Source organism: Tyto alba, unplaced genomic scaffold (assembly GCF_018691265.1).
Source record: "Tyto alba isolate M040663 unplaced genomic scaffold, T.alba_DEE_v4.0 Super-Scaffold_1, whole genome shotgun sequence".
Classification (NCBI taxonomy): domain Eukaryota; kingdom Metazoa; phylum Chordata; class Aves; order Strigiformes; family Tytonidae; genus Tyto; species Tyto alba.
In genome coordinates, this window is record NW_024881261.1 from 7,260,875 (window position 1) to 7,286,618 (window position 25,744).

At 40.4% G+C, this 25,744-nt stretch overlaps 1 protein-coding gene across 3 annotated transcripts in view; it reads left to right on the forward strand.

The window, feature by feature from the left end:
• The first annotated feature begins 2,679 nt into the window (after nt 1-2,679).
• The window catches only part of CACUL1 (CDK2 associated cullin domain 1), a 53,775-nt gene continuing 30,710 nt past the window's right edge, over nt 2,680-25,744 (forward strand). For 2 of the 3 annotated variants that reach the window (XM_032988719.2, XM_042790000.1), the window contains exons 1-4: nt 2,680-3,068; nt 9,448-9,574; nt 14,125-14,227; nt 24,868-24,963. In XM_032988719.2, the coding sequence (XP_032844610.2) occupies nt 2,777-3,068; nt 9,448-9,574; nt 14,125-14,227; nt 24,868-24,963 (618 nt within the window). In that variant the 5' untranslated portion in view covers nt 2,680-2,776. Of the gene's footprint in view, nt 3,069-3,849; nt 4,027-9,447; nt 9,575-14,124; nt 14,228-24,867; nt 24,964-25,744 lie in introns of those variants that run through there. The other variant, XM_042790001.1, reaches the window with a different exon arrangement.

The window sequence follows — 25,744 nt, forward strand, 5'->3', positions numbered from 1 at the left end:
GCAGTCATGTGTTTAAATAGCATGAGCCAGAGATGACTGTTGCAGCTTGTCATTTGCCTTATGGGAGGCAAGAAAGAGCTTCTTGTTTGATTTGTAAGATGAGCGAGCTTGTTGCACAAGGCAACAGAGAAGACTCTGTACAGAACTCCATAGTGAAGTATTTCCTAAGCTTTTTTGGACTCCCGCCACAAGGAAGTGCAGTGAGTGCAGTCACAGTGCAAGGAACATTGTGAAAGGGATTAGAAAGGAAACATACCTCTAAAGATCATGGCAAAAATTACCCCAAAGACCCCAGCTGGTCAGTAAATTACGGTAACAAAAATAGGTGTGTGCAACAAGAGAGTACGAAACAGAAAATAAGAAATGCTAAAACTGAAAAATGCTGGGTTTGACTTACTTTTCCACTGCTCTTAGTTGTTAACATAAACACTTTCAAAATTATTAATAAGACAAAGATAAAGCTGTGCTGATAAGTTCCTGATTTCTCCTCAGGTCACAGTGTTTTTAAATACTGGCAAAGAATCTGAGACCTGCTCCTGAGATCAGTGGAAGTGGATGAGTAGGAGGGTACGACGGAGTCACTCTGCAGGTTGAGAACACAAACGTGTCTTTGTTGAAGCAGTGCAGATATGCAAGCTTCATTTACGTTTCTTTGTGATTACCAGAAAATTGCAACACTTAACCTAAGCTAAAAATGGTTTGCTGCTTTAGCTTTCCAAGTTTAATATCCGTTATAAATGACGCTGCTGATATTTACATGATATTATACATCCCACTCAGTAAATGCAAAGATGCAGCAGAAGTGAACAAAAATGTCCTTTCTGTCCGTTTTCCAGCTGTGGCTAAGGTGTACATAGAAATAAATCAACAGCCAAAGCAGGTGACTGAATATGCTGAATCCATGATCTAAGACCTATGCAGGATGCGCCAAATCAGCTTTTGGTCTCTGAGACAAACTGTGACATGCTGGTGTTTACCAAGATGGTGAATGGAGAGGACTGTGTATTGATTTGAACAAACCATTGTCGTTCACGGTGTGATCTTTACATCTAAGAAAAACACGGTTAGTTCAAATGCAGTAGGGACAAATTATGTTCTTTGCTTGCCTTTATCAAAGCAACTTGAGATAGGCCTGTTCCACAGTGCAGTGAAATCAGTGGCATCTTCTGCTTTTATAAAATAGGACAATTTTGTCTCATGCTAAAATAGAAATTGGTGTTTCTATTTGGAAAACAAATGACACACTTTTCATGAGACATTTTGGAAAGAAGGCTAGACACCTCTGCTTTTATTTATGTTTTTCACTTTTTTTTCTTTTTTTTTTGGTGCCATGCAAGAGCAAAAACCCACACAGTGGAAATTTATTTTCAGTAAAAATCCACTATTCATTTCTCTTCTTCCATTGCAATAGCCAGTTGAAAATGAAAATAAAACCTAAAGTAAGTATATTTAAAGACAACTAGACAATATTAAAGAATTTTTTTTACCTGTTACATTGTTCATTAACAAGATAAATGGTTTTATATAGTATTTGTGTGGGCAACATTGTGCTGGCACTTTACACATCACAGTATGGTTTGGGTTGGAAGGGACCTTAAAGCCCATCCAGTGCCACCCCCCTGCCCCGGGCAGGGCCCCCTTCCCCCAGCCCAGGGGGCTCCCAGCCCCGTCCAACCTGGCCTTGAACCCTTCCAGGGAGGGGGCACCCACAGCTGCTCTGGGCACCCTGGGCCAGCGCCTCATCCCCCGCACAGGGAACAATTTCTGCCTTAGAGCTCATCTAAATCTGCCCTCTGGCAGTTTAAAACCATTACACCTCGTCCCATCCCTACACCCCCTGACCCAGAGCCCCTCCCCCCCTCCCCTGTCCCCCCTTTAAGCCCTGGGAGGCCGCTCGAAGGTCCCCCCGGAGCCTTCTCTTCTCCAGGCTGAACCCCCCCAACTCTCTCAGCCCGGCCCCCCAGGGGAGCTGCTCCAGCCCCCCCAGCATCTCCGTGGCCTCCTCTGGCCCCGCTCGAGCAGCTCCGGGTCCTTCTGCTGTTGGGGGCCCCCGAGCTGGCCCCAGCACTGCAGGGGGGTCTCCCCAGAGCGGAGCAGAGGGGGAGAATCCCCTCCCTGGCCCTGCTGCCCCCCCTGCTCTGGCTGCAGCCCAGGGCACGGGTGGGTTCTGGGCTGCCAGCGCACGGGGCTGCCTCACGGGCAGTTTTCCCCCCACCAACCCCCCCAGTCCCTCTCCTCGGGGCTGCTCTCCAGCCACCCCTCGCCCAGCCTGGGTTTGTGCGGAAGGCTGAGTGGGAAGGGTGGTGGAACACCCACCGCCACGCTTAAGTATCTTCCTGAGGCGGGGATTTTACCCCAGCGCTGCCTATTTTCCCGCTGAGACGGCGCTGCCAGAGGGGCCCCTTCCCGCTAGAGGGGGATGCAGCCAAAGGGCCGAGAGCCTCGCCGGGGGGAGGAGCCCTGGGGCGGCAAAGCGCAGCCGGCCGGCGCCCCCCCTCAGGTTAAAATGGCGCGGGGGGGGGCCGCTCCTGACTCGCCGCCCCACAATGCATAGCGGCCGTCCCCGCCTCCTTCCGCGCTGTAGCCAATCGCCGCCCCCGCTCCACCCGGACTACACTCCCCGGCGTGTCCCGCGGCTCCGCCCGCCGCACCTTTCCGGCTGTCGCGAAAGCTGTCGCGCTGCGCGGCCGGTGGTGGGGCGGGCCGTGCCCGGAGCCGAGCGGCCATGGGCGGCGGGCGGTGAGTCTCGAGCCCCCTCCGCCGCTCCTCCGCCGCCATGGAGGAGGAGAGCATGGAGGAGGAGGAGGAGGCCATGATGGACGACCAGAACCACAACAACTGGGGCGCCGGCGGCGGCGGCGGGTACGGGCGGCACCTGCTGGGCCCCGCCGCCCCGCCGGTCGCTGGCCGCCTCCTGCGCGGCCCTGCCGCCGGGCCCCCCCCCGCCCCGCCGCTCCCGCCGCTGCCCGAGGCCAACGGCGTGCTGCGGGGCTGCGAGCCGCCGAGCAAGGGGGGAGCCGGGGCCATCGCCGCCGCCATCAACATCAACGCCTCGACCTCCAAGTTCCGTGAGTGACACCCCCTCCCTCCCCCCAACCGACAGCGGGGGGGCTTCACCCGCCCCCTCTTCAGCCCCCCTGGTCGCTTCTCCCGCCTGGGCTGGGTACGGGAGGCTCCTCGGAGCGAAATCAAGCGGCTCAAGGCGCCTCCGCGAAGGAGAAAATAACCTTCCTCGCACACCCCCTAACTTCTGCTGCCGCTCTCCTGTCACGGCGCGGCGATGCGGTAGATCTGGCTGTAGAACCGGGAGAGCGAGTGTAGGCAGGGTTTTCGGCTGCACTAGCGCTTTTCCTGAAGCTTTGAGCTCAGGTCGTGTTTTCCTAAAAGGCTTTTTCTTTCTCCCTGAAGAAAGCCAAAGATGAAACCTGTTTGTGGTTGCTGGCGGTGGGTGGCAGCGTGTGGAGCCCCTGGAAGGGGTGTGCTGTCCTGGAAGGGATGCATGTCTACAAAAGCCTGACGAGTCCAACGGAAGATGAGCTTACCAAAAAAGAAAAAAGTTCCAAAACATCTTTTGCATGTAGCTTTTAACAGAAATGACAATTTTTTTCTGTTGCTTTGCTGAGCTAAGGTTGAGGGAGGGGAAGATTTTTTTGCTGTTCATGTCACTTTTATTTCTAGAAGTCGTGCCTCTGAGCAAAATACACCCTTTTCTTGAATGGCAGTCAGAGAACTTGGATTTGGCTAGTTAAAAGTATTCCCGGAAGTATAACTGCCATGATGAAATTTTGATGGGAAATGTGCTTTTTTTTCTTTTTCCTCAATGCTAGCTCATTTGTCCAGCTCCTCAGCAGCTCAGCTCCGGAGCTGATCCGGAGCTTGAAGTTCAGGCTTCTGGATCCCTGCTTCTCTGGTAGCCTGGGTTTCACGGCTCTAGGCACATTGCCAAGGCTGGCTGCTTTGAAGTTGAGGCTCCCAGACTCCATGAGCTCCCTGGCTCTCTGCCTACCTTGCTTGTCAGGGCTCTAGGTACCTTGGGGTGGCTCGTAAACACTTGAGACAATCAAAATGAAATGTCATTTGGCCTTGCTAAACTAAGCTCTTGTATACCCAATCCAGAAATTCAGAGTCTTAGTTTTTCCTTCTGTTTCAGAATGAAAATGAATTTTGGGTTGGATCTTCACCAAATGGGACGGTCACTTTCTTTCCAGCGAATCTGCAGTTTATGTCTGAGGGGGAGAAGTGCCAGTACATGATTTTGCTTAGGGTGTGGTTTCTCAGTTCTTGTTTTCACTTCTCCAGCATTGGTATCCCAACACAGTATCTGTCTTACTGATGTTAACAGTTGTTTTAAAGAAGATTAAGATATCAGTAAAATATAAAATTCTCTTGAGTTAAGTTCATTAGAACTTTTCTGCACCTTTGTGTTGTGGATAATTTTTGCGATATGTGTATATGAACAGAACAAGTTCAGTGAAGTAGTGTGGACTGAGAAAGTACAGGGGCTGAGTTGGGATCCTGCCTGTCCTAATCCTGGCTCTGGCAGAGGATCCCTTAAATTCCTCTGTTTAATTTTCATATATAGAAAAAAGGAGAAAGGTCACTTTCAGTGTAAATGTACAATGAAAAGGAAGTGTGTGCTAGGTGCCTTCCTGCCTGCTCTGTCCTAGCAGTGGCAGAACACTCATAGGGAAGCTGATTGTCAGTCTTAAGCTTGATAGGAAAGTTGTCTGTTCTCTGCTGCATGAAGAGCTTCTTGCAGTTGAATGAGCAAGGACTCGTGCCTTGCTTGATTCATGATGCAGAGGCTTAATCTTAGACAGGTTATCCTACAGGTGACCATCAGAAATGTGACATAGTTTCCAACAGTCTTATGGTAAGGTGGAGTGCCTGTGACATTAAGAGGAGTCTCTCCCTCCTGGTTCTTTCCTCCAAAACAAACAAAAAAAAAATCAATGCCATGTTTCAATACATAGTTACTTTCAGAATGTTAGGTTTCTTCATGTTCATGGTTGCAGACTAAAGCTGTCTGGTGGGCTTTTTTTAGTCTAGTTCAGCAGGCAGAATAATGGAGGAAGAAGGTTAGGTGGAAGTCCTTTAAGATCGTTCTGAGGGGTCAAACCCCATTCTCCTTCCGTGAGACTGAGAACTGAAAGCAGATATAATAATGTGTCATTCATTTAATAGCTTTTCTTCTAGTTAAAACACCTTAAGAAAAATTTCCATGTTTTGGTAAACTTATAACTAAACATTTGTTTACGGTTCATCACATTTAAGCTTCAGTCACAGTTATGGATTTCTAAAGCAATAGCGTTATGAAAAATATTTTTCAAAAGCCGTAAGGGAGAAAGTAAGAGTTAGAGCTTTAATACTTAAAGCAAAACTCTTTTGTACTAGTAATTGCAGTGTATCTGAATTATGAAGAAAATGAGGAGGTTTCCTTCCTGTATTTTTTCATCCTTTTCAAGCAGGGATGATTATAAATGTGTTTGGTGCCAGTCCCATTTAGGATGGGCACATGTGGCTGTGAGCGTTGGCATATCCATTAAATCTGTTGGTTACCCTGTTGCATAACAGAGTTCGGTGCAGTGTATGCGCTTTGCTGCATAGACAAATTGTCTGAAAAAGGAAAAGTTTAACATTATTTTTACTTAATGCAGTCTTAATGCAGATGGAGAAACATGCAATAAAAATAGAATGGGCTTGAAAGCAACTACAGGGCGCACACATAAACTTGCTAATGTATGCTAGGATGTGTTAGGCAGGGTGTATAGCAAAATCTATTGTGTAAACATGCTCATGATGGCTGAGAAAAAGGAAAGTGTAGAGTCACAGCGATAGCTACAAGTCTGTAGATTTGTCTCAGACATCTGCTGGAAGAGTTTGTACACTTTGACAAAATATTTTAGGAATGTAGGGTGCATTGCTAATTAAGCAGTAAAGCTTCATATGTGTCACTTTGTGAGTTGAAATAAAGCTGCTGAAAGATGCCTAGATGATTGCTTTAATATTTATTGTCAGAATAAATGACATTTAATTGTCAGATCGATGTCTGCTTGCTTGATGGTTGGATTACCTGCCCTGTTCCCCTGCTTTTTTAGCTATAGTTTAAAGGAACAATGTTTTATATATCTGAATGTAGTAAGCGTTTTGAGTAGCTTTTCAGGTTGTCTCATCTAAATAACACAGCCTACACTATCTATTTTTTTTTTTTTAACTTATTATTCTATTCATGTTCCATGACTTTTACTATTCCAGCATCTTTTTTGAGCTATGTGTGTTTGTAAGGTTTTTTTTTTTTTTTAATCAGTTTCATCTGGGGATATATACCTACTCTTGGACTTTTAAAAAATCGTAGTGTTTTTTGACATTCTTCTGATTGAAGTTGATACTAAAGAACTTGGTAGCTTGGAGCAGGCTATGTTTCAGTTATGGCTATGATACTGAAATATCTAGGTTATGGTATGAAGCTCATATTCTTTTTCACTTAAATGGTTTCACTCCTGCATTTGACTTAAAGGAGTTTTTCTGTATATGGAAAAGCAGAAGTTGCTTCTCAAGCTTTACCTGTGAAGTCTTTGATAATTTGCTGGAAAACATTGGTTTCCTTTCCATTTGATCAGACTGATTTCTCAGCCCCACCCCGTGTCACTTCCCAGAAACTTAATAAATCTCAATGAAATTAAAGTTATTTTATAGTATCAACCTTTCCTTGTGATTTGGACAAATCCTTTTAAATCTTGAATACCTAGTATAGGGATAAACATTAAAGAATGACATTCTGAAAAGATGGAAAAGTGAAAAATTTAAAGAAGTTTCTAAAAGGGCAATCTGTCTTTTCTTTCCAGGAATTTGTGTGATTCTTCTTCCTGGTCTTGAGATTGTTCTTGCAGAGTTTGTAATTGGAGGGTGCTACTTTAAGTCATCCTTCATGTGTGTAACAGTTACTAAAATTTTAAAGTAAATTGATTTCTGGGTTAGAAGAATAAAAATAGTGATTGTTCAGTGTGTAGTCTTTAGACTCTTAACTATATAAATATTATGGTTGGCTTAGTTTCAGAACTAAAATATGAAAATCAGATTAAATAATACTTCTGAGAGTCTTTTGAATAAAAATGAAGCTTTTCTAGAATGTTACTTTGAATTCATCAGTGATTCCTATGCAAGTCTCAAGGGGCTGTTTGTAATAGCATTTTGTCCTTTACCTGTGCAGCACTTCTAATGGACAGGCCTTCCTGTTTGCTGCTACTTTCTCTTAACATATTGTAAAAAAAAAAAATAAATTGACACATCAACAGCCCGTTAAAAAAAAATAATTTGCAGTGTTCTCAATTCTTAGTTGCCTATTTTCTTTCAAATGAACAGAGCTCATTTAATATGTTAAACCAGATGTGGGTGTGATTATACATTGACATCTTAAGACTTTGGTCTAATACTTATGCAGACTTCAGTTTAATGTTTTCTGTAGAACAGAGCAGTTCTGTGGAGACCCACCTTTTTTGGGGTAACACAGTGAAAGGCAAATGCTCAAGTTTTACTGTTGAGTGTAAGGGTGAATAGTGAAGCTACTACATGGAAGCTGCTCCTGAGAACATCTGCCCGGAGCCTGGGCTCTGTAAGGGACGAGAACTGAATCAAGTCATTGCAGGACAGACGAATAAGGGGTGACATTGCTGTCAGGCAGGTGCTGGGCTGTTCCTGACTGCGTGGATGCTTTTGCATCGTGGGCCTGACTTGCTGGACGTGTTACCTTACGTTTTGGTACTTCTGTACGTGGATCCATAACCTTTATCAACTTGTTAGCCAACGGTGTTGTACTTTCAGATTGCTGGCTGGAGTGTTGAGGCAGCATCCTGCAGCATTTGGTGGTGGTGACCTGTTCACTAATCAGACATATACTGTGTTAACTAGGTCCATTTCTGTAGCAGATATGGAGCACAAGTGTACCCATGGCTAGTTGGGTGAAGAGTGGGCTAGGAGTACTGCACTAATATTCCTCACTAAGCAAGGTTTCTGGCTGAAATACCCTAAAAAGACACATGACAGGAATCTAATACCTGCTCTTACAGATTGTGTTCGAACACGTTCTTGTCTCACACCTCTCTGTATTCCATGTTCTCTTTATACTCTTCTTTTCTTGTGATAACTGTTAACAGTTTTGCTGTATTTCCCTAGAATTTTTCATTGTAATGCTGCCAAAAGTGGCTTACCCAGCTCCTTTCAACCCCTTGTGAAAATAACATTAAAGAAATCTTGCTCCTCAAACCCATTAGTGAATCTACATTTACCCATGTATTTAAAATGCAGCCCTATTCAAAGTATTTCTTTTCAGTGCGATGTCTAAACTGAATTGTTTGGGGTGGGAACTGTCTTTATTCTCTGTTTCACATAGCCCACATGTACATGTGGAATTCCAATGAAGAAATTACTTTAGATTTCCTGGACTGGATAGTTTTGATATGAAGTATACCCTATGCTGTTAGTTACTGGGGGGCTTTGTTTTGAGTGGCTGCTGTGCTGCTGTGAAGCTATGATGGTGTGACGAGGCAGTGAGGTAATCCTGCAAATGTGTCTCTGAAGAGAAGGTGCTAACCCTTCTACCCTGGCTGCTGTTGGAACCAAGTCACGTGTGGTTAGTTTGTAAATCCTCCCAGAAAAGAGAGAGATTAGAACTCTTCAGTGTCTGTGAAGGCACGCTGAGCGGCTCGCGCAAGAGGGTGCAGTTGGGAGGCTTGGGAGGAAAATCAGAGAGTGATGGGGAACGCTAATTTAAACGCCTCCTATTCTTCCCTGTGTTGATTCTTATCTGGAAAAGGAGTAATACTGTGGCTGCTTCAGGGGGAACTGTAATATGGATCCAAAAAAGTTGCCCGGGAGCCTAACTGCAATTGAAGGCAGAGAGAATTGCATCAGCTTTTAGGCCAAGGATGCTGCTGGTCTCACCTGAGACTTGTAAAATTTATACATCTGCTGGGAAGGAGTATTCAGAAAACTACCGGGTCTCGACCAAGACTTGTTCACCTGCATGTGAGGACATAGTATTAATTGTTGATTCTGGACTCACACAAAGTTGTGTAATTTATTAATCTGAAATAACTACTGGTTTGGGTTTTTTTCCCCAATTTTAAAAATTATTTTTAAAAATTATTATATTGTCATGCTATAACTCACAGGAGTTTGATTTTTTCCCTGCTACTTGGGCCCCTAAGAAATATCCAAGCACTGCTTTGTCAAGTTTTCTAATTTTATTTTATTTTCTGTAAATAAAAAGGTCCAAATTCAAGTCTGGGCTTGAATTTTTAGTTTTAGAAGAGGTTATCTTAGTGGAAGTGAACTATTTCCATGTTAATTTTGGCCAGTTTATTGGTGTGATCTGAAATTGCAGAATATTTGCTTGCTTCTAATCTTTTAGCTGAAGTTACTAAATGTAGTTTTGTCTTCTTCTTGTAGTAATGAATGTTATAACAATTGAAGACTATAAGAGCACATATTGGCCAAAGTTGGACAGTGCCATAGATCAGCTTTTAACTCAGAGTCCTGGTGACTACATCCCTATCTCCTATGAACAAATATACAGGTAAGGAAATATTTTGTTGTTTTTTTTTTTTTTTTTTTTTTTAAGTTTAATGTTTATTTTATCTTGCAGCCTATGCATCTGTTATAATTTCTGTTTATGAGGAAGATGGGAAGGTTATGTGTAGTACGATATTTTTAAATGGTTGGAATGAGTGAGTGAATAATAGATACGTATCTTGACATCCCATGTTAATAGGAATAAATGCTAAAGAATTAAAATGCATAAGAGCTGAAGACATTAGCTCTAAAGTAAGTAGCTTAGTGTAATGTTAAGAAATGTATTAGTCTTAACATCCCTTTCCTCAAAGGGGAAGAAGAGAGTGGCATGGTAGGTGTTTGACTTAGTATTTCAGCAGGCTTCTTTATCATGTCTAGTAGGAACCAGTTTGGTGCAGTGGAGGTTCAGAAGTACATGAAGGTGCCAAGGTCCATCCATATAAACTGTCATTTGTGTGTTTTGCATCAGGTAGATTTGTTCCAATTTCCCCCTTGCCCAGCTGTCCTGCTGCATGTGCAGTTAGAGGCTGTCTGAAGGGCTGACACAAGGCTCAGTCCTTTATTTCTCCATCCTTGTCTGGCGAATATTTGATTTGTACAGGGCCTAAAGCTGGAGTTTACTTTAAAAGGGATCAAGTCACACACCAAAACTGCCCTGCAGACTAAGCGAGTGCACAGTAGTGGGGATGGAAGGGGATTTGCTTCAAAATCACAAAATGCTGCTCCAAATCAAAATGCTAAATGCTTTGGAGACCTGATAGTTTCTTAAGAGACTGACTAAAGGAGAGATTTTTGTTCTGTAGGTGACAGGTATCCAAGGTGCTGGTAAATAGGGTGGAAACTGGGTAGCTGCTGCTGCATTTACTGGCCAAAATGCTGTTAGAACTACTGGCCCTTGCCAGCAAATCTAGTAGCACTGCTGTCTTGGTTTTCTTTACCATAGTGTTGCACTCTGAGATAACACTGGCAGTTCAGTCCCCGAGTGCTATTTTTAGAGACTTTTGGCTCAATTGTCTCTTGCCCACTTGCTTTTAGCCACTTTGTCTCTCCAGTTTGAAACTTTGGATTAGGGAACCAGATGCAAGAATGGCAGATGTTTAGTCTTCCCTCTTAACTCCAGCTAAAAACATGAATAAATTTCTTCTTTCCTGCCCAAACTTTTGGAACTGCTGTTATCAGGACTCACACATCAGCATGTGCATCAATAATTAAGATGGTAAGTTTGAATTGAGACACGTTTTGCAGCTTTAGTGTAAGTAATCAAAATCCTTTTTTGTAGCTAGAGAGCCCCAATGTGCAAACAGCCATCAGTAAGAGTTAAGACATCTCCCCATAGTTATCTCTGATAAAGAGTAGGAGTGCAGAATTAATACTTTAGTACCTAGAGTAGATCTGCACCTAGTTACGGTTTTCAGATAACTGCGGTTTATCTTTGCCATCTTTTTACTGCTCAAAAGTTTTAATTATTAAAGGAATAATGGGGTTTAAGTTTCCTGTAGACAATCCTTATATATCAGGGTGACACTTGATGCAGTATTGTAATGATGCACAGATGTCTCTTGCATGCATTTTACCAAAACAAAAGATTGTCTGTAGTTTAGTGTTACTGATAAAGCTAGTGTGCTGTTTTTTTAAGTCTTTCTTTTAAAAATTATGTCTGTGGATGTAATTACTCTGACACAGCCTCTTCCAACAAGGAGTTGTGTTCCTTAATTTTATTTTAGAAGGTGTCCCTTTGCTTGGTTTATGAACTAGACAACACAGATTGTGGATGGAAGAAAAACTGCATTTTTGTTGAATTTAACGATGCTTACTTAGAGTATTACAGAAAGTCTGTAGCAGTCTTGAGGTTTAGATCCTTTCTGCTTCCCTAGGCTAGCTCCTTAGTGTGAAAATGGGGTGTTTTCTGAGGTGGATCAAACAGCTGTGCATCTTTATGTTTTTTACAGTGAAACTGAGCTGAAAATACAGTGGTCTTTTTGATCATCTTTAGGCTGGCTAAAGGAATCAAGGTTTCCATAATGCAAACTTAAAATATATTATTAGATCCCCATACTACTATATTTGACATGATCAGTGATAACTGTCGTTGTCTCCCTCACAGCAGTGAAAGCGGGGAGATAGCTTCAAAGGTGTGTATACAGATACTTACTATGGATCAGTTTACCCATAAGGTATCAAAGTGTGATTAGTGACTGTTTCCATCTTTGACTCCAAAGCCTGCCTGTGCATAATCACTTCCCATTAAAAGGATTAATCATATTGACAGAGAGATGTGAACTTTGAGATGAGGAAAATGTGAGCAGTTAAGTTGTACTCCTGGCAACTGTTACAGCTGCCTCCCAGGTACAATGAAATTAGATCGCTGCTCTTCAAGACAGCCTACAGAGCTCAGGTCTTCATCCCTCGCAAAAAATGCTTACTTTCTAATGTCCTGCTGGGGTTTTCCTTTTCCTAAGGTGTTTGGTTAGCTAAAGGACTAACAAGCTGCTGACTTCTTTTGGGTAATAATAGCAGGGAAAGGATGATTCACAGAATCAGCCCACAGTCAGGAACTGAAAACAGGATCTGAAAATGGGGAAGGAACCTCTAAATAGAAGCGTTGAAATAAAATGTAAACACACTGTGCACCTACATGGGAAGATTGGTGTTTGACCACAGAAGGTGTTGCAGAAGTGGGTATAGCAATATTGTACTAACGCTAAGCAGATGTGTACTTTAAAATTCAGTGTAGTTACATTGTTGCAAATGAAGCCCTCAACTTGTAGAAGTGGCTATAATACTGTTTTGATATGGAGCAAACAAACATATGGACGTTTGCTGTTGTTACCTAGCTGGCTGGTTTGTAAAATATCACAAAAATCAGTCTGGTTTTTACCAGTGTTTTTCTCTCTGATCCAAATTAAATTGATATTTTGGCTGTTATTGCATCATACCAAAATGTCTTTTACACTTGCATGTTCCAAAACAGGATCCGCTTTTGATAGAATTCATGTGAAAGAAACAAGATGACCTTGACTGTTACTTAAATAATGCCAAGATACAGACACTCAATTATTTTTAAAATAGAGTAGTAGAGGTGTGGTGTGTCTTTTGGTTTTTAAGAAATAGCATAGTTTCCCAAGTGAGCAGACTTTGCATAGGGTTGAATACTGTACTTTTGGGGCTTTTGAAGTTGTCAAAGGGAATAAATAAGCTTTGGAAAGTTACTAATAATTCACTTCTAAAACCTTCCTCCAGAAGACTTTGAGGGTGGCAGTTATTGAGTGAGTTTGCTGTCCTGGTCCCTGAAGGCTTGGAGTTGGTGCCTAACCTCTCACTTGCATTAGAAAATTCCAGTGGCCCATACTCTACAGTTGTTTTAATCCCGTTTTTGCAGTTTGTCATCGTACCACCTTCTCAGCAGAGACTTAGAGTGTCATCATTCCCCTACAGAGACACAGTGTTGCTGTACCATAGCGTTAGGCTTTTGGTGCTATTAAAAATCTGCAGATTCAGGTCTGGGATCTGGACCTTGCTAGTTTGTTTGCGCATGTCCTAAGGAGCAGTTTCTGGCCTAATTTGCTTGCTGTCACACAACTCTGTACTCCATACAGAGGGATGGAGGGAGAGAGGATCAGAACAGAGGTATAAGGAGGGGATTTGGCTTGCCCAAGCTACCAGGTGAAGTCTTCCTTGTGCTTCTTTGTTCTGAAAACTAGCTGACAAAAATCCTGAATTCAGTGAATGAAAGCATTCAAGAAAAGTAAAAGCTGCTTGGTACAGATAATGTTGGTGTTAGTCCTGACTGATGACTACCTTAATGTAACTACTTGCTGAACGTAATATATGTATGTGTTTTACAGCTGTGGTAAATATGTTTTCAATACGTAGCCTTACTTTGCAGATATGTTACATTGCAGTATGAGAACAATAAAATGTTATTAAAAAAACAAAGGTAACACTGAAGACCAGAGTTAATACAGCTAAACCATGGAATGTAGAATTAAAGTTTTGTCACTCTTTCTCTGCATCTTTGTTTATTATGAAAATGTAGGGTTTTTTTTAGCATTTAAGTAACAAAGAATGGAGTAACGTGCTTGGGTCTGTAATTTTAGAACTTTGCTGTTTCTTTTTAAAATGCCAGCACAGTTTTGGTGCAACTTCCATGACCGCTTGTCAGCGTTGCCCTTCTTTTTAAAAGGGTTCTGTCCTAGAATATGCATATACTCCTTAAACCTGCTTATTTTAATAGAGGCTTCATTCACATAGGAGAGACAAAAGCCAGAATTAGGAGTGAGCTGTTGACAGAGTTATCATGAGTGTTCTGAAGTGGACTGGTCTGAGAACTTGTGAATTAAGTGAGGTCGGGGAGGGGGAATGGAACGGACACACTGGGGCCTCCAGGGGAGATTTAATAGTCTGCTAGAGCTCATTCCAAGCTTAGGGCTGTAATCATTCAATTAACTCTTATGATTCTCTAAATTGAGACTTGAACAAAATATTTTGAAGTCTGTTGCCCTTCATTGCAAACTGTTGTAAGTTCATTGTTTGTTCCTATATTTGTTTCTGCAGTTGTGTGTATAAGTGTGTATGCCAGCAGCATTCGGAACAGATGTATAGTGACCTAATAAAAAAGATAACTAACCACTTAGAGAGAGTCTCAAAGGAGCTGCAGGTAAGAAGCTGCACAATCTAATTCTGTCTTTCCTGGGATCTATGATTTTATCAGAGCAGCATGTAGATGGCCCATGGAGGGGATCGCCATTAAGACCAATTTACACTAGCTTCCTAAATTGTGGACTACTTAATTCGCTAAATGGCTGTCACACAGAATACCAAATACTAGATCCAATTGTATGGCACTGATCAGCCTTAGAGATCTGAACCATGTGGAGAGCAGTGGCTAGACTTGAATATGTAATATAGAATCAAAGATGAGAGTACGGGAAATCTACAGTATAATCTAGGATGTGAATGCTTCAGTCAAACATGATCTGAGCACATGACATGGATGTCTGCCATTGCTGTGTTAATCTACATAAACAGTTTATGGTCCTTGTGCATCACAAGCAGCACAAAAGGGAAAATGTGAAGTTAGAAATTGAATTAAATATGAATTATGAAGTATAAATTAAGATTTATTGCATATGAAAGTTTTGTGCTACACTTTATTCTGCATTTTTCTTGTCTATCTCTAGATGTCAGTGGTTTACAGCAGTCCTAATACAGTTTGTATATCCTTACCCTCTGCATCTTTTTTGTGCATCCGTATTTGTTTTCCTGTGTGTTCCTTGTTGAAAATTCCTTTTAGGCTAGAATCTCCAGGCATGTTCTTGAAATTCATTTCTGTAGCAGCAATGCTTTTATTTCCCTACAGCTTTTGTTGCTTCCATAACCAATATTTGAGTTCTGTACTGACTTGCAGTGCATCAGGATGCCAGATACAAAGGAACCCTAAACTACAGCAGCTCCTTCAGTGCTTCTAATAATCAATGACTAATTTCTGTCAGTTAAAAGCAGTCTTACTACTTTTAACTGCATCAGGTACTTCTGGCTAAGCGTGTATTTCCATCAAAATATATAGCACTGTGATCGATCTGTCCTCCTTGTTTCACTCTTTTCCTCTTGTTGCTTTTTTTACAAAGAAAAATAACCATGCTGCATTTAACAGGCATGGTCTTTGGGGCAATCTTTGCCTATAAAATTTCTAGGTCGTCTTGAGCTATGTTTTTTGCTTCTTTTCTCTTTTACAATTTCTTTATTCCTTGTGGAATGACAGCCTCACTGTTCTGTAAAAATTGGTTAGAGTAGATGATAGTACAGTATTTAAAATAAAACTTTCCCTTGGTTCTGCTGAGCTGGTGCAGCCTGTACTTTTTTCTTCTGCTTGTGAGAACTACGAATCAGTGCAGCTGTACAGGTTTGGCCAGTTCTGATACATCCCACAGTAGTGTACTGCGTTACTTTGCTTTGAATTTGGGAATACCCCAGATTCTACACTCTGTGGCAGTCTGTGATTGTTGCCTCTAAAGTTCCAAAACTGACTGAGGCATCTGCTTTTAAAGTTTGCTTTAGCACTTAAGTGCATTAAATGCTTCTGTGTAAAAACAAAGCTGCCTTCTGAACATCACCTGTTGAAAGAATAATTGAGACAACTATTTAATGCAATCATTGTCTTGCAAAAATTTCCTTATGTAGGTTAGACACACCTTGTGGCAGGTGGCAAGAGGACTGTAATATAACATGATACCATCTTTGAGTGTATTACGTCAGTTTTGTCTGACACGAACATGATTTTAGTTTTTGATGTTAAATCCATCTTTTTGAGCTGCTTGAAGTAAAACTCACGTGCCTTAGAAAATTGTCGTGTAAAGAAACTGTCTTAACTGGGGTTGTGAAATATACTCTTAAGAAATTAATACAATATAGTTTATTATCCTGATGCTGCTTTGATCTTAACACATCTTGGTGACACTCAGTCACTTGGGTTTTAAGTTGAAAACGTGGTGCTAGATCTTTACCCTAGCAACAGCAACAAATTGTAGATGTTGGTCACTTGTAAGTTTTTGGTTCACACAGGCAAACAATAAAAACCCCCTCTATATATGTGAATTCCTTTAATGCACAATATATTGTGTTTTGTTTTCTCTGACATAAGCTCATTCTACCTGCCAACAATATTTAATCTAATTGCAGAGTTCTGTTGAATTGGCAAGCTGTGACTTGGTGCAAGATAATTTTATTATTTTTTTTTTTACATGCAGAGATGCAAATGTAGCCCAATATAAGCAGGAATTTTGGTTTGTGTGAGAAGGCAGGTGATCATGAAAACTGAAATGGCAGGCAAATGCACTGTCTTATTATGGACAAGCCAAGCAACTTCTTTGCGTGGAAGCGCAACAGTTTAATGGCAAGTGGATTGCAGAATATCTGCATGTAACCAACATGCCAGAGCAAGCTGTTTCCTACAAGAACAGCTCATCAACAGTAAGTGCAGTAAAACAGTGAGATACCAAATAGTAAAACTGGGTACATCTCAGGGGACCAGTCAGACTTGCCCTTACATCATTTTAACTTTAGTGCAGTTTGTAGTCCTTCTGCGTGGCATTGACTGCAGAAATTCCCTGTATTTTTTTTTTTTTTTGTATTTCTCCCCCCTTATGCTTAGACTTTAGCTTGACTGACCAGCTGGACTCAGCTGAAGTCAGCGGAGTGGCGGGCACTGGAGTGTCCTGAGCTGGGTGTCTCAGGTGCTGCTGCTGGGGCCCCACTGTCACACAGGGACATGCACACACTCCCTGGTCATCCCCTGTGTGACTTCTGCTTTTTCCAGACTGCAGGACACCTCGTATGGCCTTGGTGTTTGTCACCACATGCACTCCTGAAGGTCTGCTTCACAGGTTTGTACCTAAAGAAAAGATAAACAAAAAAAAAAATTTCAGTGGTGCCAGAGGCATTATAAAAATATGGGTGGGCTGATGTATTCTCTGCAAGATAGACATAGGGTGAAAAGCAGTGAATGTTGCCTGTTGAGTAGTACTACATTTAGATTATATGAACTGCTTGTCATCAGAGCATCAGCTCTTTGATATGGGGCCTCCTATATTCCAAGACATCTTATCTCCCTCCTTACTATGTGTGTAAGTAAATGATCCTCTCTTCAGGCTGTTTCAGTTATGGAAAGACTCTGAGCAAGGATTGCCTTCCTTTCTTGCAATCAGTGTCTAACCAACTTCTCTGCATTTGTAAGACTGAATTTTGCTATGTAGAGCTTCCAGTAATTAAATTTCTGTAATTCTTGAGTTGATTAGAATTTGGGATTTTCTGTGTGTTTTTTTTAAAAAAAAAATGCGACTGCAGAAAACACAAATTAACCTGTTCCCTGTTGTCTTGAGGTTTGTGAAGTCCATAGTAGACAGATTATTTTTCCAAGATGCTTTATTTGGAAACATTTTATTGGTAATGCACATAGCCCTTTACGTTGTGGTTTAAAGTAGTGACAGCTGTTTTTGTGGGTAAGTGCTGAGTCATTCATATGTATGAGGCAGTGTGGATACACAGATATATGCTTTCAAATTAAATACATCTCTTTTAAAAATGAATAAAACTATATTTGCATTAGGCACTAGTGTTTCTGGCTTAGTTTATGCACTCTGATAAATTAATTTAAAATCAAGTACTCTGCCCATTACATATCTCTTTAGCAGAAGACACTGCAAAGTACTTTAAACATTGACAATCAAAATGCACTGAGGCACTGAGCTGGCCAGTGACATAAGTAGCTTTTTTTTGTTGTGCAAGTGCAGTGGAATATTTTTATTTTAGTTAGAATAATCTCAGTAATTCTTGTAGGAGATGACTGAGCTGAAAAGCAGTTCTTTATGTTCACCTTGTTTTTATTTAGAGAAGAGAGAAAAACGGATCTATTGTTTTCTGTGTGTGTAGGTGGTTTGGGTTTTTTTTTTTTTTGGCTTGACCAGAAACAGTTGCATTCACTAACTGTATGAAATTTTTATGTTCATTGAAGTTAATAAGTGAGAATCAGTCTTTCTCTGAATAAATAAACACTGGTTCAGTTGCATTGTTTCTATTTTAAATCAAACAGAAGTGGTAGAACTAAAACATCAGAATTTTTTTTGCTTAAATTCCATCTGTCTAAAAGCATCAGATTAAATTTGGAGCCAATTGTTGATAGCATACTTTGGCTCCTGAACACTCCAGAGGGCTTTGGGTTTTTGTCCTCTATCATGTCTTGAGATATGTATGAATGTGTGTGTGTGGTTTTTTTTTTTATTATGAACAATATATTTTTTCTTTTTATAATGAGCGTGACTGAACTGAGCAGTCACTGGTGTTGGTAGATAATTTGCATGGCTGCTGTGTGGCCCCCAGAACCTGCAGATTTAGGGTCTTCACTATGCAGTGCCAGAAAACTTTCCTGCCTCATATTAATCTTTACAACTACTCAGCCTTCTGTCTTGTCAGCTCTCAAACAGTCAGTGCAGTGTATGAAAACATCTTCTCACCTATTGTTTCCTTGGAAGGATGTGCACTGGAGTCAGGTTACTATAAGAGCCATTCTGCTATTTTGAGGACTGTTACGTCTCTGGAAACTGAGTGCCTTCTATCATGTCACTGTCAGGTGCCATCTGTTCTTAAAAATGTCAGCAATATCTGTTGTGGACAATCTGTTCTTTCCTTGCCTTTTCCTTTCTTCTTTCATGTCTCATATTTACCTTGCACTTGTCCCCTGTGATTATATGGTATTTTGCCATCCAGTGGTGAGGAGCTTGCTATCTCCTGCTCCATTTTTTTCTGAAACTCTAACCTGATAAATACAGGTGCCTTACTCCAAACTTCAGATTAGGTTCTGAACTTTGTTATTTGTCTTTTAGAAACACTTGTGTAACTTTCATTGTTTCTCCCAATTACAGGAGTAAAAGCATGAAGCTTAAGTGGCTTGTCACATTTACCTTGTGAGCTTTGCATATAGTCAGGGTGGTGTAAAATTGCATCCAAGTAGTGGTTTGAGTGACTAGTAAAACTGAACTTCTGACTGTGAGCAGAGTGGTGTATTAGGCACTACATCATAATACTTCTTGATATTATACTTTAATGTAATATTACCCTAGATTGTTTTCTTAGATATATTTTGCTTTTCTTCTGAGGCACACTGAGGATTACATTACCTTTATATAGTGCTATATTATAATTGAGCTATTAGTCTGTAAAATAGAACTTTTGACATCATCTGTGTCTGTTTTTTGCGTAAACTTAGTAAATCATGTTGCCAGTGAAGTTATGATTAGACTTTAGTAATGTACTTAGGGGTGGCCAGGTTATATACTCCATCCATGTGAAGAAGCCTATTCTTGTTATAGTTTGTTTGGGCACTGTCTGACTTGGCAGCTACATGAAAAACAGTGAGCCTTCTTCATGATTCATGTCTCATCTCTTGTAGCATAGAAATAACTCTCATTAATTTGAAATTAGTTGATTACCTGAATTAATTTTCATAGTTGTAGTAGTTTCTCAAACACTTACGGGAAAACAAATGTACTTCCTTGGAAATTGAGAACATTGTTTCCTAACTCTCTTTGTACTCCATTTGTTAGATCACTAGTGTTTCTTAAAGTCCGTTTGGGTCAACTGCGTGATCTGTTAATATCAGCAATCCATTTTTTTAAAAGAGGAGGCTCAGGCTTGTAATTTATCTGGTCTATAATATTTCAAAGGAGAGAGAGGAAAAAAAAAAAAACCAAAAAACAAACAAACCAAAAAAAAAAAAAAAACAAACCAAAAAAACCCCCAAACAACAAACATCCAACATCCAGTGCTGTAGGCATTCATCCATCAGTTTTGCTGCGGGAACATTGCTTAACACTGTGTGAAACAAGCCTTTACTGCTGTGAATCACACTCCATTGAATCAGATCAAAGGAATGATCAGTATTAGAACTCAGATGGCAGAAACCGTAAGTGTTAGAAATGTGTGAATCTTCATGTGTGGACATCAGAAAGATGACTTTTGATTTGAGATAGAGGTAGGGGTCACTATATTGCCAGAATTGCCATTAAAAATGACATTGTCATGCACAAGCTAACCTGAGAAAAGCATCCTTGCCTGCGGCTTTTTGAAAAGGCTTGTATTCCTGCAGTTGTTTTTAGTTCCTTGCCGCACTGCACTGGGTGCTGCAGACCCTGATACAATTACAGAAAGATATAAGTAAATACAGCACAAATGAATATGTGTTTATTAGATGGAGACGGTTCTGAAGATTTCTTACTATTAAACAGAGTTTTGATCACATTAAATGATGCAGTGTCTCTTTGTTTTACAAACATGAATTGAAACAGAAACACGGCCTGTGTCTGCTACCCTGCTCTAAGACAATTATACTTTGAAAGTTTTGAGTGCAGACTTGGATGGGAAGACACAGTCTTTGAATGAATTGTACTTTGGCTTGATGACTGTTTTTTGTGAAAAGTGTTAATAGTGCTCTTGTCTAGTGAGGCAGACCTGGATATCACATAAATTGTCTGCAAGGCAAAGTAAACAAATTCCATTTTCTTGAGAAAGAACAGAAGCTGGTTTAAAAGATTCAGACCACTTACCTGAATAGCAGGTTAATTTGTGTAGTTGTAGCCATTCTCCCTCTTCACTTGGCAGGCTTGGGAGAAATGCTGCAGCACGTATGCTGGCATTTTGGCAGTGAGCATGTTCCCAGGAAAATGGAACTGCTCATTCAGCATAGGAATGTAAGCTTTACTGAATATATTGCTGATTGTACCGGATGACTACTTTAAAACAGACTGACTTCACGTTTCTCAAGCAAAGAACTGTTGTCACTGTTTCTTTCTTGTGAGCCATTTATGAGTTGTCTTGAGCTAGCAGCACGTCTTCTCATTTCATTCACATGTTCAGTTAAAGAATGCTATTTAAACTGTTTTTCAAACTGAAGAAAACCCACATCTTTTTCATGTATGCAGTTTTTTTGCCCACAAGTTCATTGAAATGCCTAGATATTAAATTTCAAATAAGGGAAGGGTAATTTAATATACTGGGTATGTAATTGCTTGCTTTGTTTGAAGATATCTGTCCTATATGTCATGCTTTCTCAAATGTGTTTTCTTTTTACTTCTTGTTTCTCTTGGTGCTGAGATGTCCACTATGGTGTGTGACGAGATTAAATGCTGTCTTTAACATCAGCTTTTAATAGCAGCCATAGTATTTTATGCTAAGAAGTTGTTGACTCAAAATCAAACTAAAGACATTAAACAAATGCAACTGCATCACAATTTGAGAAACCTGACCAAATGTTCAGTGCTCCCATGGACAGACACACAGTTTTTACTGGAAAACTGTTCTTAACTCTGTGAGTGGCAGATAAGAGCAAATGTAGGAGAGGATTTAAGTTGTCCCCCAGTATAGAGTATCTTAAAAAAAACCCCAAACTGAATTGATGGTTTGATAGGATTCAGGAGCGAAGGAATGAAGGATCCTCTTCCTTCCTGGAAAACCTTAAGCTAGCAGTATATTTTCCTTTCTTTGAATAGCTTCTGTAATACATCCCTTGGGTAAGGTAGGAGTGGATTTAAAGACAGTATTTTTCTAGGGGGTTGTAAGAAGTAAATGTCATGCTTAATTCTGTCCCTCCCGCCCCATAATTAAAACAACTGAATGTACATGTTAACTTTTCTGGACTAGGATCAAGAGTGAAAAATGTCAACCTAAGCAGTTTTTTTTTTTTTGGTAATAGTTATAGCTGAGTAAATACAGATTTTAAATGCAAGTTCTATTCTAATGATTGCTATTTAATAGGAAAATCTTAGCAACACCTATTTACTTATGAATTTGATGCCATGCACTGCTTTTTAGTTTGTAAAATAAATGTAGTATATGTAAAGCAAGTGCCACTCCAGTCTTATTAATGTGAATGTGGAGATATAGAGAGTTCCTATGCTCAAACAAGTAATTGATTTCAGTCTAATAGTTTTGAGCAGCCATACAATAACAGTGTAATGAACAGAAAACAAATGGTCTGTTTTCTCCACACATTACAGTAATTCACAGATGAGCTGTGAAAATACGATTATTGATTTCTCCTTGGCTTGGGTTTTTGTTAGTTTACAGGTCAAGCAATAATTGAGGAGAGTTTGATTTCTTTTTTTCTTTTTTTTTTTTTTTTGCAAACAAGCAGAGTTAGGTAGTATATACTTGACATGAAACACCATCAGGACAATAAAACTGAAAGTTAACTTGTCATGCTGATAAAGCAGTTAATGCTGTGATTTTTCATTCCAGAGATTAAGGCCAAGGCCTGATATTTTCCTGACACTAGTGAGTACGTCCCCTGAAGCCGTCAGAACTTTTCTCAGCTTTTTTGTCTTTATCTAGAGCAGTTGTTTTCCACTTGGTTGCAAGGTGGTGGTGGTTAACAGCTTCCAGGTATCCTTCCATTAAAGAACTCGAGGTTGTTCTCACAGCTGGCTGTGCAGAGTTTGTTCCCTCTTAAAACATCTCTCTTAATGTGAGGCTTTGTGAGGTGAGCTAGCAAGAGTTTTCATCTGGTGGAGGAAAAAGATACCAATCCTTCATGTCTGCTGTAAAAAGTGGCAGCCTGTCTGTATACCATTGCCTGGAGTCAGTTCGTGGGATTAAATCACACATGTCCAGACAACTTCTGTCTCTTTAGGGTTTTGGGGTTTTTTGGTGGTGTTTTTGTGTTAGTTTTGTTGTTGTTTGGTAGGTTTTTGTTTTGTTTTGTTTTTTTTGTTTTTATTGAAAAGTGCAAACCATCAGAGAGAAGAGTGGTGCCCTGTGTCAGGCTATGGTCTCCTTTTTTCTCACATGGTCTTTGAAGTAGAATTTTCCTTTTTCTTTAATCTTAGAAGGTGTATACTAAGTCTTTACAAATCAGAGTGTGTAACCATATTTAAAGTTGAGGTTAAAAAAGAGTGAAGCAGGAATAAATACTGCTTAGAAATGCAGATTTCATTGCATGTTATTTGCAACAAATTATATATGTAACTATATATGAAAGGGAGTCCTTGGAGTTCATAGCCACTTTTATACATTGTTGGCATTTTGAACTAAAATTGGTTTGGCCACCCTTGAGAGCTGCATCTGCAATAAGATTAAAAACTTACGATCAAAATGAGGAATAACCATATATAAACTTTGGCAACAGCATATGCAATAACCCTTTTAATTCCTTTGCCAGTTTTGCTTTCCCTTCTGAAACGTCCGCTCTGTATCAGTGTTTGCTGTAAAAATTACTCACATGTCCATTAATCATATTAAGGAGGGAGGCAAAAGAAGCTTGTTTAAAGGAAAAAAACTATTATAAATTTAGAATATTTAGTAGAGCAAAAAGTCAACGTAAACTCTAACTGTTCTCTTAGGCCCCTTAGTGAATGTCCATACAAAGACTGAAAAATCTGCTTTGTAAAGATAAGAGCTTTAATTTCCAGAAACATAGTTGAGGTGCTGCTAGCCTTGAGTGTTTCTCATTCCACAGATGCTTTGGCTTTCGAAAAAATCTTTGAGCTTGTTTTCTTGCAAGGTCTCAGCCACTTCTGCATTCTCCATCCTTTTCTGGCTTGGTGCTGTCAGAGGAAAATGGTGCAAGGGAAGAGAAGTTTTGCTTCTGATTAGCAAGCAACACTTTATCCTTGGGTGTGTATATGTATATGAACAGTAGAAACTCAGGCAGCTACCCACCCACCTCTGAAACAACCATAGTAGAAGGAGTTGAGCCAGAGGCAGAGCACTGTATGTGGATGGGTTGGGATAGTGAGGGGAATAGTGGAGAAACACGTTACTCCAGCTCCACTTCCATCCCTGTGTGTGTAAGTCCACCCCTGAATGCTCTAGCACAGCTCCCCTGCATCCCTCCAAATAAATACTTGCAAAAGAAACAGTGGTTAGTGCTTCCTATTTCTCTGGTTCCCTTCTCAGTTCAGTTTAACTTGCTGCAGAACGGATCTTTTTAGCTTCCTTATTTCCTTCTTTGGGAAAGATGGTATTGTACACCGAAAATAGCAGTGCTGTCCCTGTGGGCTCTACAATGCCTATCATAAAGTTGGCATGTTTAGGTTTTGTGTGGCAAAGTTTTGCTTGGGGCTACAGGCTAATGCTGTGTGTTGGAGCACTGCAGTAGATTTTCGTGGGCCAGGTCAGGAGTGCAGGACTCCAGATGCGGAGATCTGTCTGAAGACGTTGCTTCATAGTCCCTCCAGCTCCACACCCTGAATACTTGCCTTGCCTTAGGTGACCCAGCAAAACTGAAAAATGTTTTCTGTGAAGGTCAGTGCTTGCTGGAGCTGGAGATGTGCCACTTGGCAGCTTAGATGCAAAGCAGCAGCTTAATGCTTCCCTACTCTTTTGGAGTAAAAGCTTGCAGGGGGGTCGGAGCACACACCACAGCACTTGTTGAAAATTGGTTATGGATTCTAGGTGTGACAGATAGTTCTTTCAAAATGAAGGTCTAGTCTTTCACAAGTGCTTTTATTTGCATATGCTAAATGCTAGTTTGTACAGGCATACTGTGTTTCTTATTGAATGGACCTTTTGCTGGTCACTGACATATAGTCCCAGGCAAAAACCAGTTACTGAAGAAAACTGGTTTTGCTGGAGGGAGTTATAGCAGAAACTCTGGAATGATGTGTGGCTTGCTTTGTGTGGACTTAGTGTATCGAATACTTTGTAGTTTTTTTGTTTACTGTGAAAGCATAGCCCATGCTGTTCCAGATATTTCTCTTGTTCAAATTACAACCTGATTTTTATGTTTTTTTTTTTTTTTTTTTTTTGCAGGCCAGCCCTCCAGATCTCTATATTGAAAGATTTAACGTAGCTCTTGGACAGTATATGGGAGCATTGCAGAGCATTGTGCCTCTTTTCATATATATGGTAAGTTTTAGAGAATTATTTTCAAATAATGTATGTCCATACACAAGATGCTAACAAAGTAAAAAGAGTGAAATTCAGCCATAATGATTTTTAACTTGTAGAACTTACGATTCATGCCTGGTTTTGCTACCTGCATAACAGTACTGATCAAGTTGTGTGGGGAGAGAAATGGGAAGCTGTGCTTTTAAATTTAGAATTTTGCAATTGGTTTCTGCCCTAATATTTTTTTCACGGGGGTGGGAGGAATGTTTTTTCTTTTGATTGTAAAAAAAGCCTTCCCACATAGGTGATTATGGGTATGTTTTTGAACAGCTATAGTTTATTGGCTTGCTATATGTTGGTTTGCTAGTTTGGGCAGGCTACAAAGATGATTGTTTCTTGCTTTTAAGTTGAACAGATTCAGGCAAGACAGAAAAAATGTCTCTTGGAAATGTCTGTGTCACTTGATAGAGCAATTCAGAGCATTGACTGGATGGAGACAAACTTATAGTCCAGTCAGGCATACTTGCAGAGGTTCAGAAACCACTGGCTATAAGTGGTTGTTTTGCTGATTTTATAATGTATGAAGTCTTCTATACCTCTGAAGTAGTTTATAATTTGCATTGTTTTTGTCAAAGTGCTAAGACTCTTGCTGTGGTGGTTTTTTTTTTTTTTGATGGTAATGAATAACTTAAGCTTGAAATTTGCCCTTCTCGCAGAAACTGTCCTTGCATTGGCATCACTTAGAAATAAAAACTAAAGAAAGTATTTTTTGTGAAAGACCTTTTTTTTGTTAAAAGAA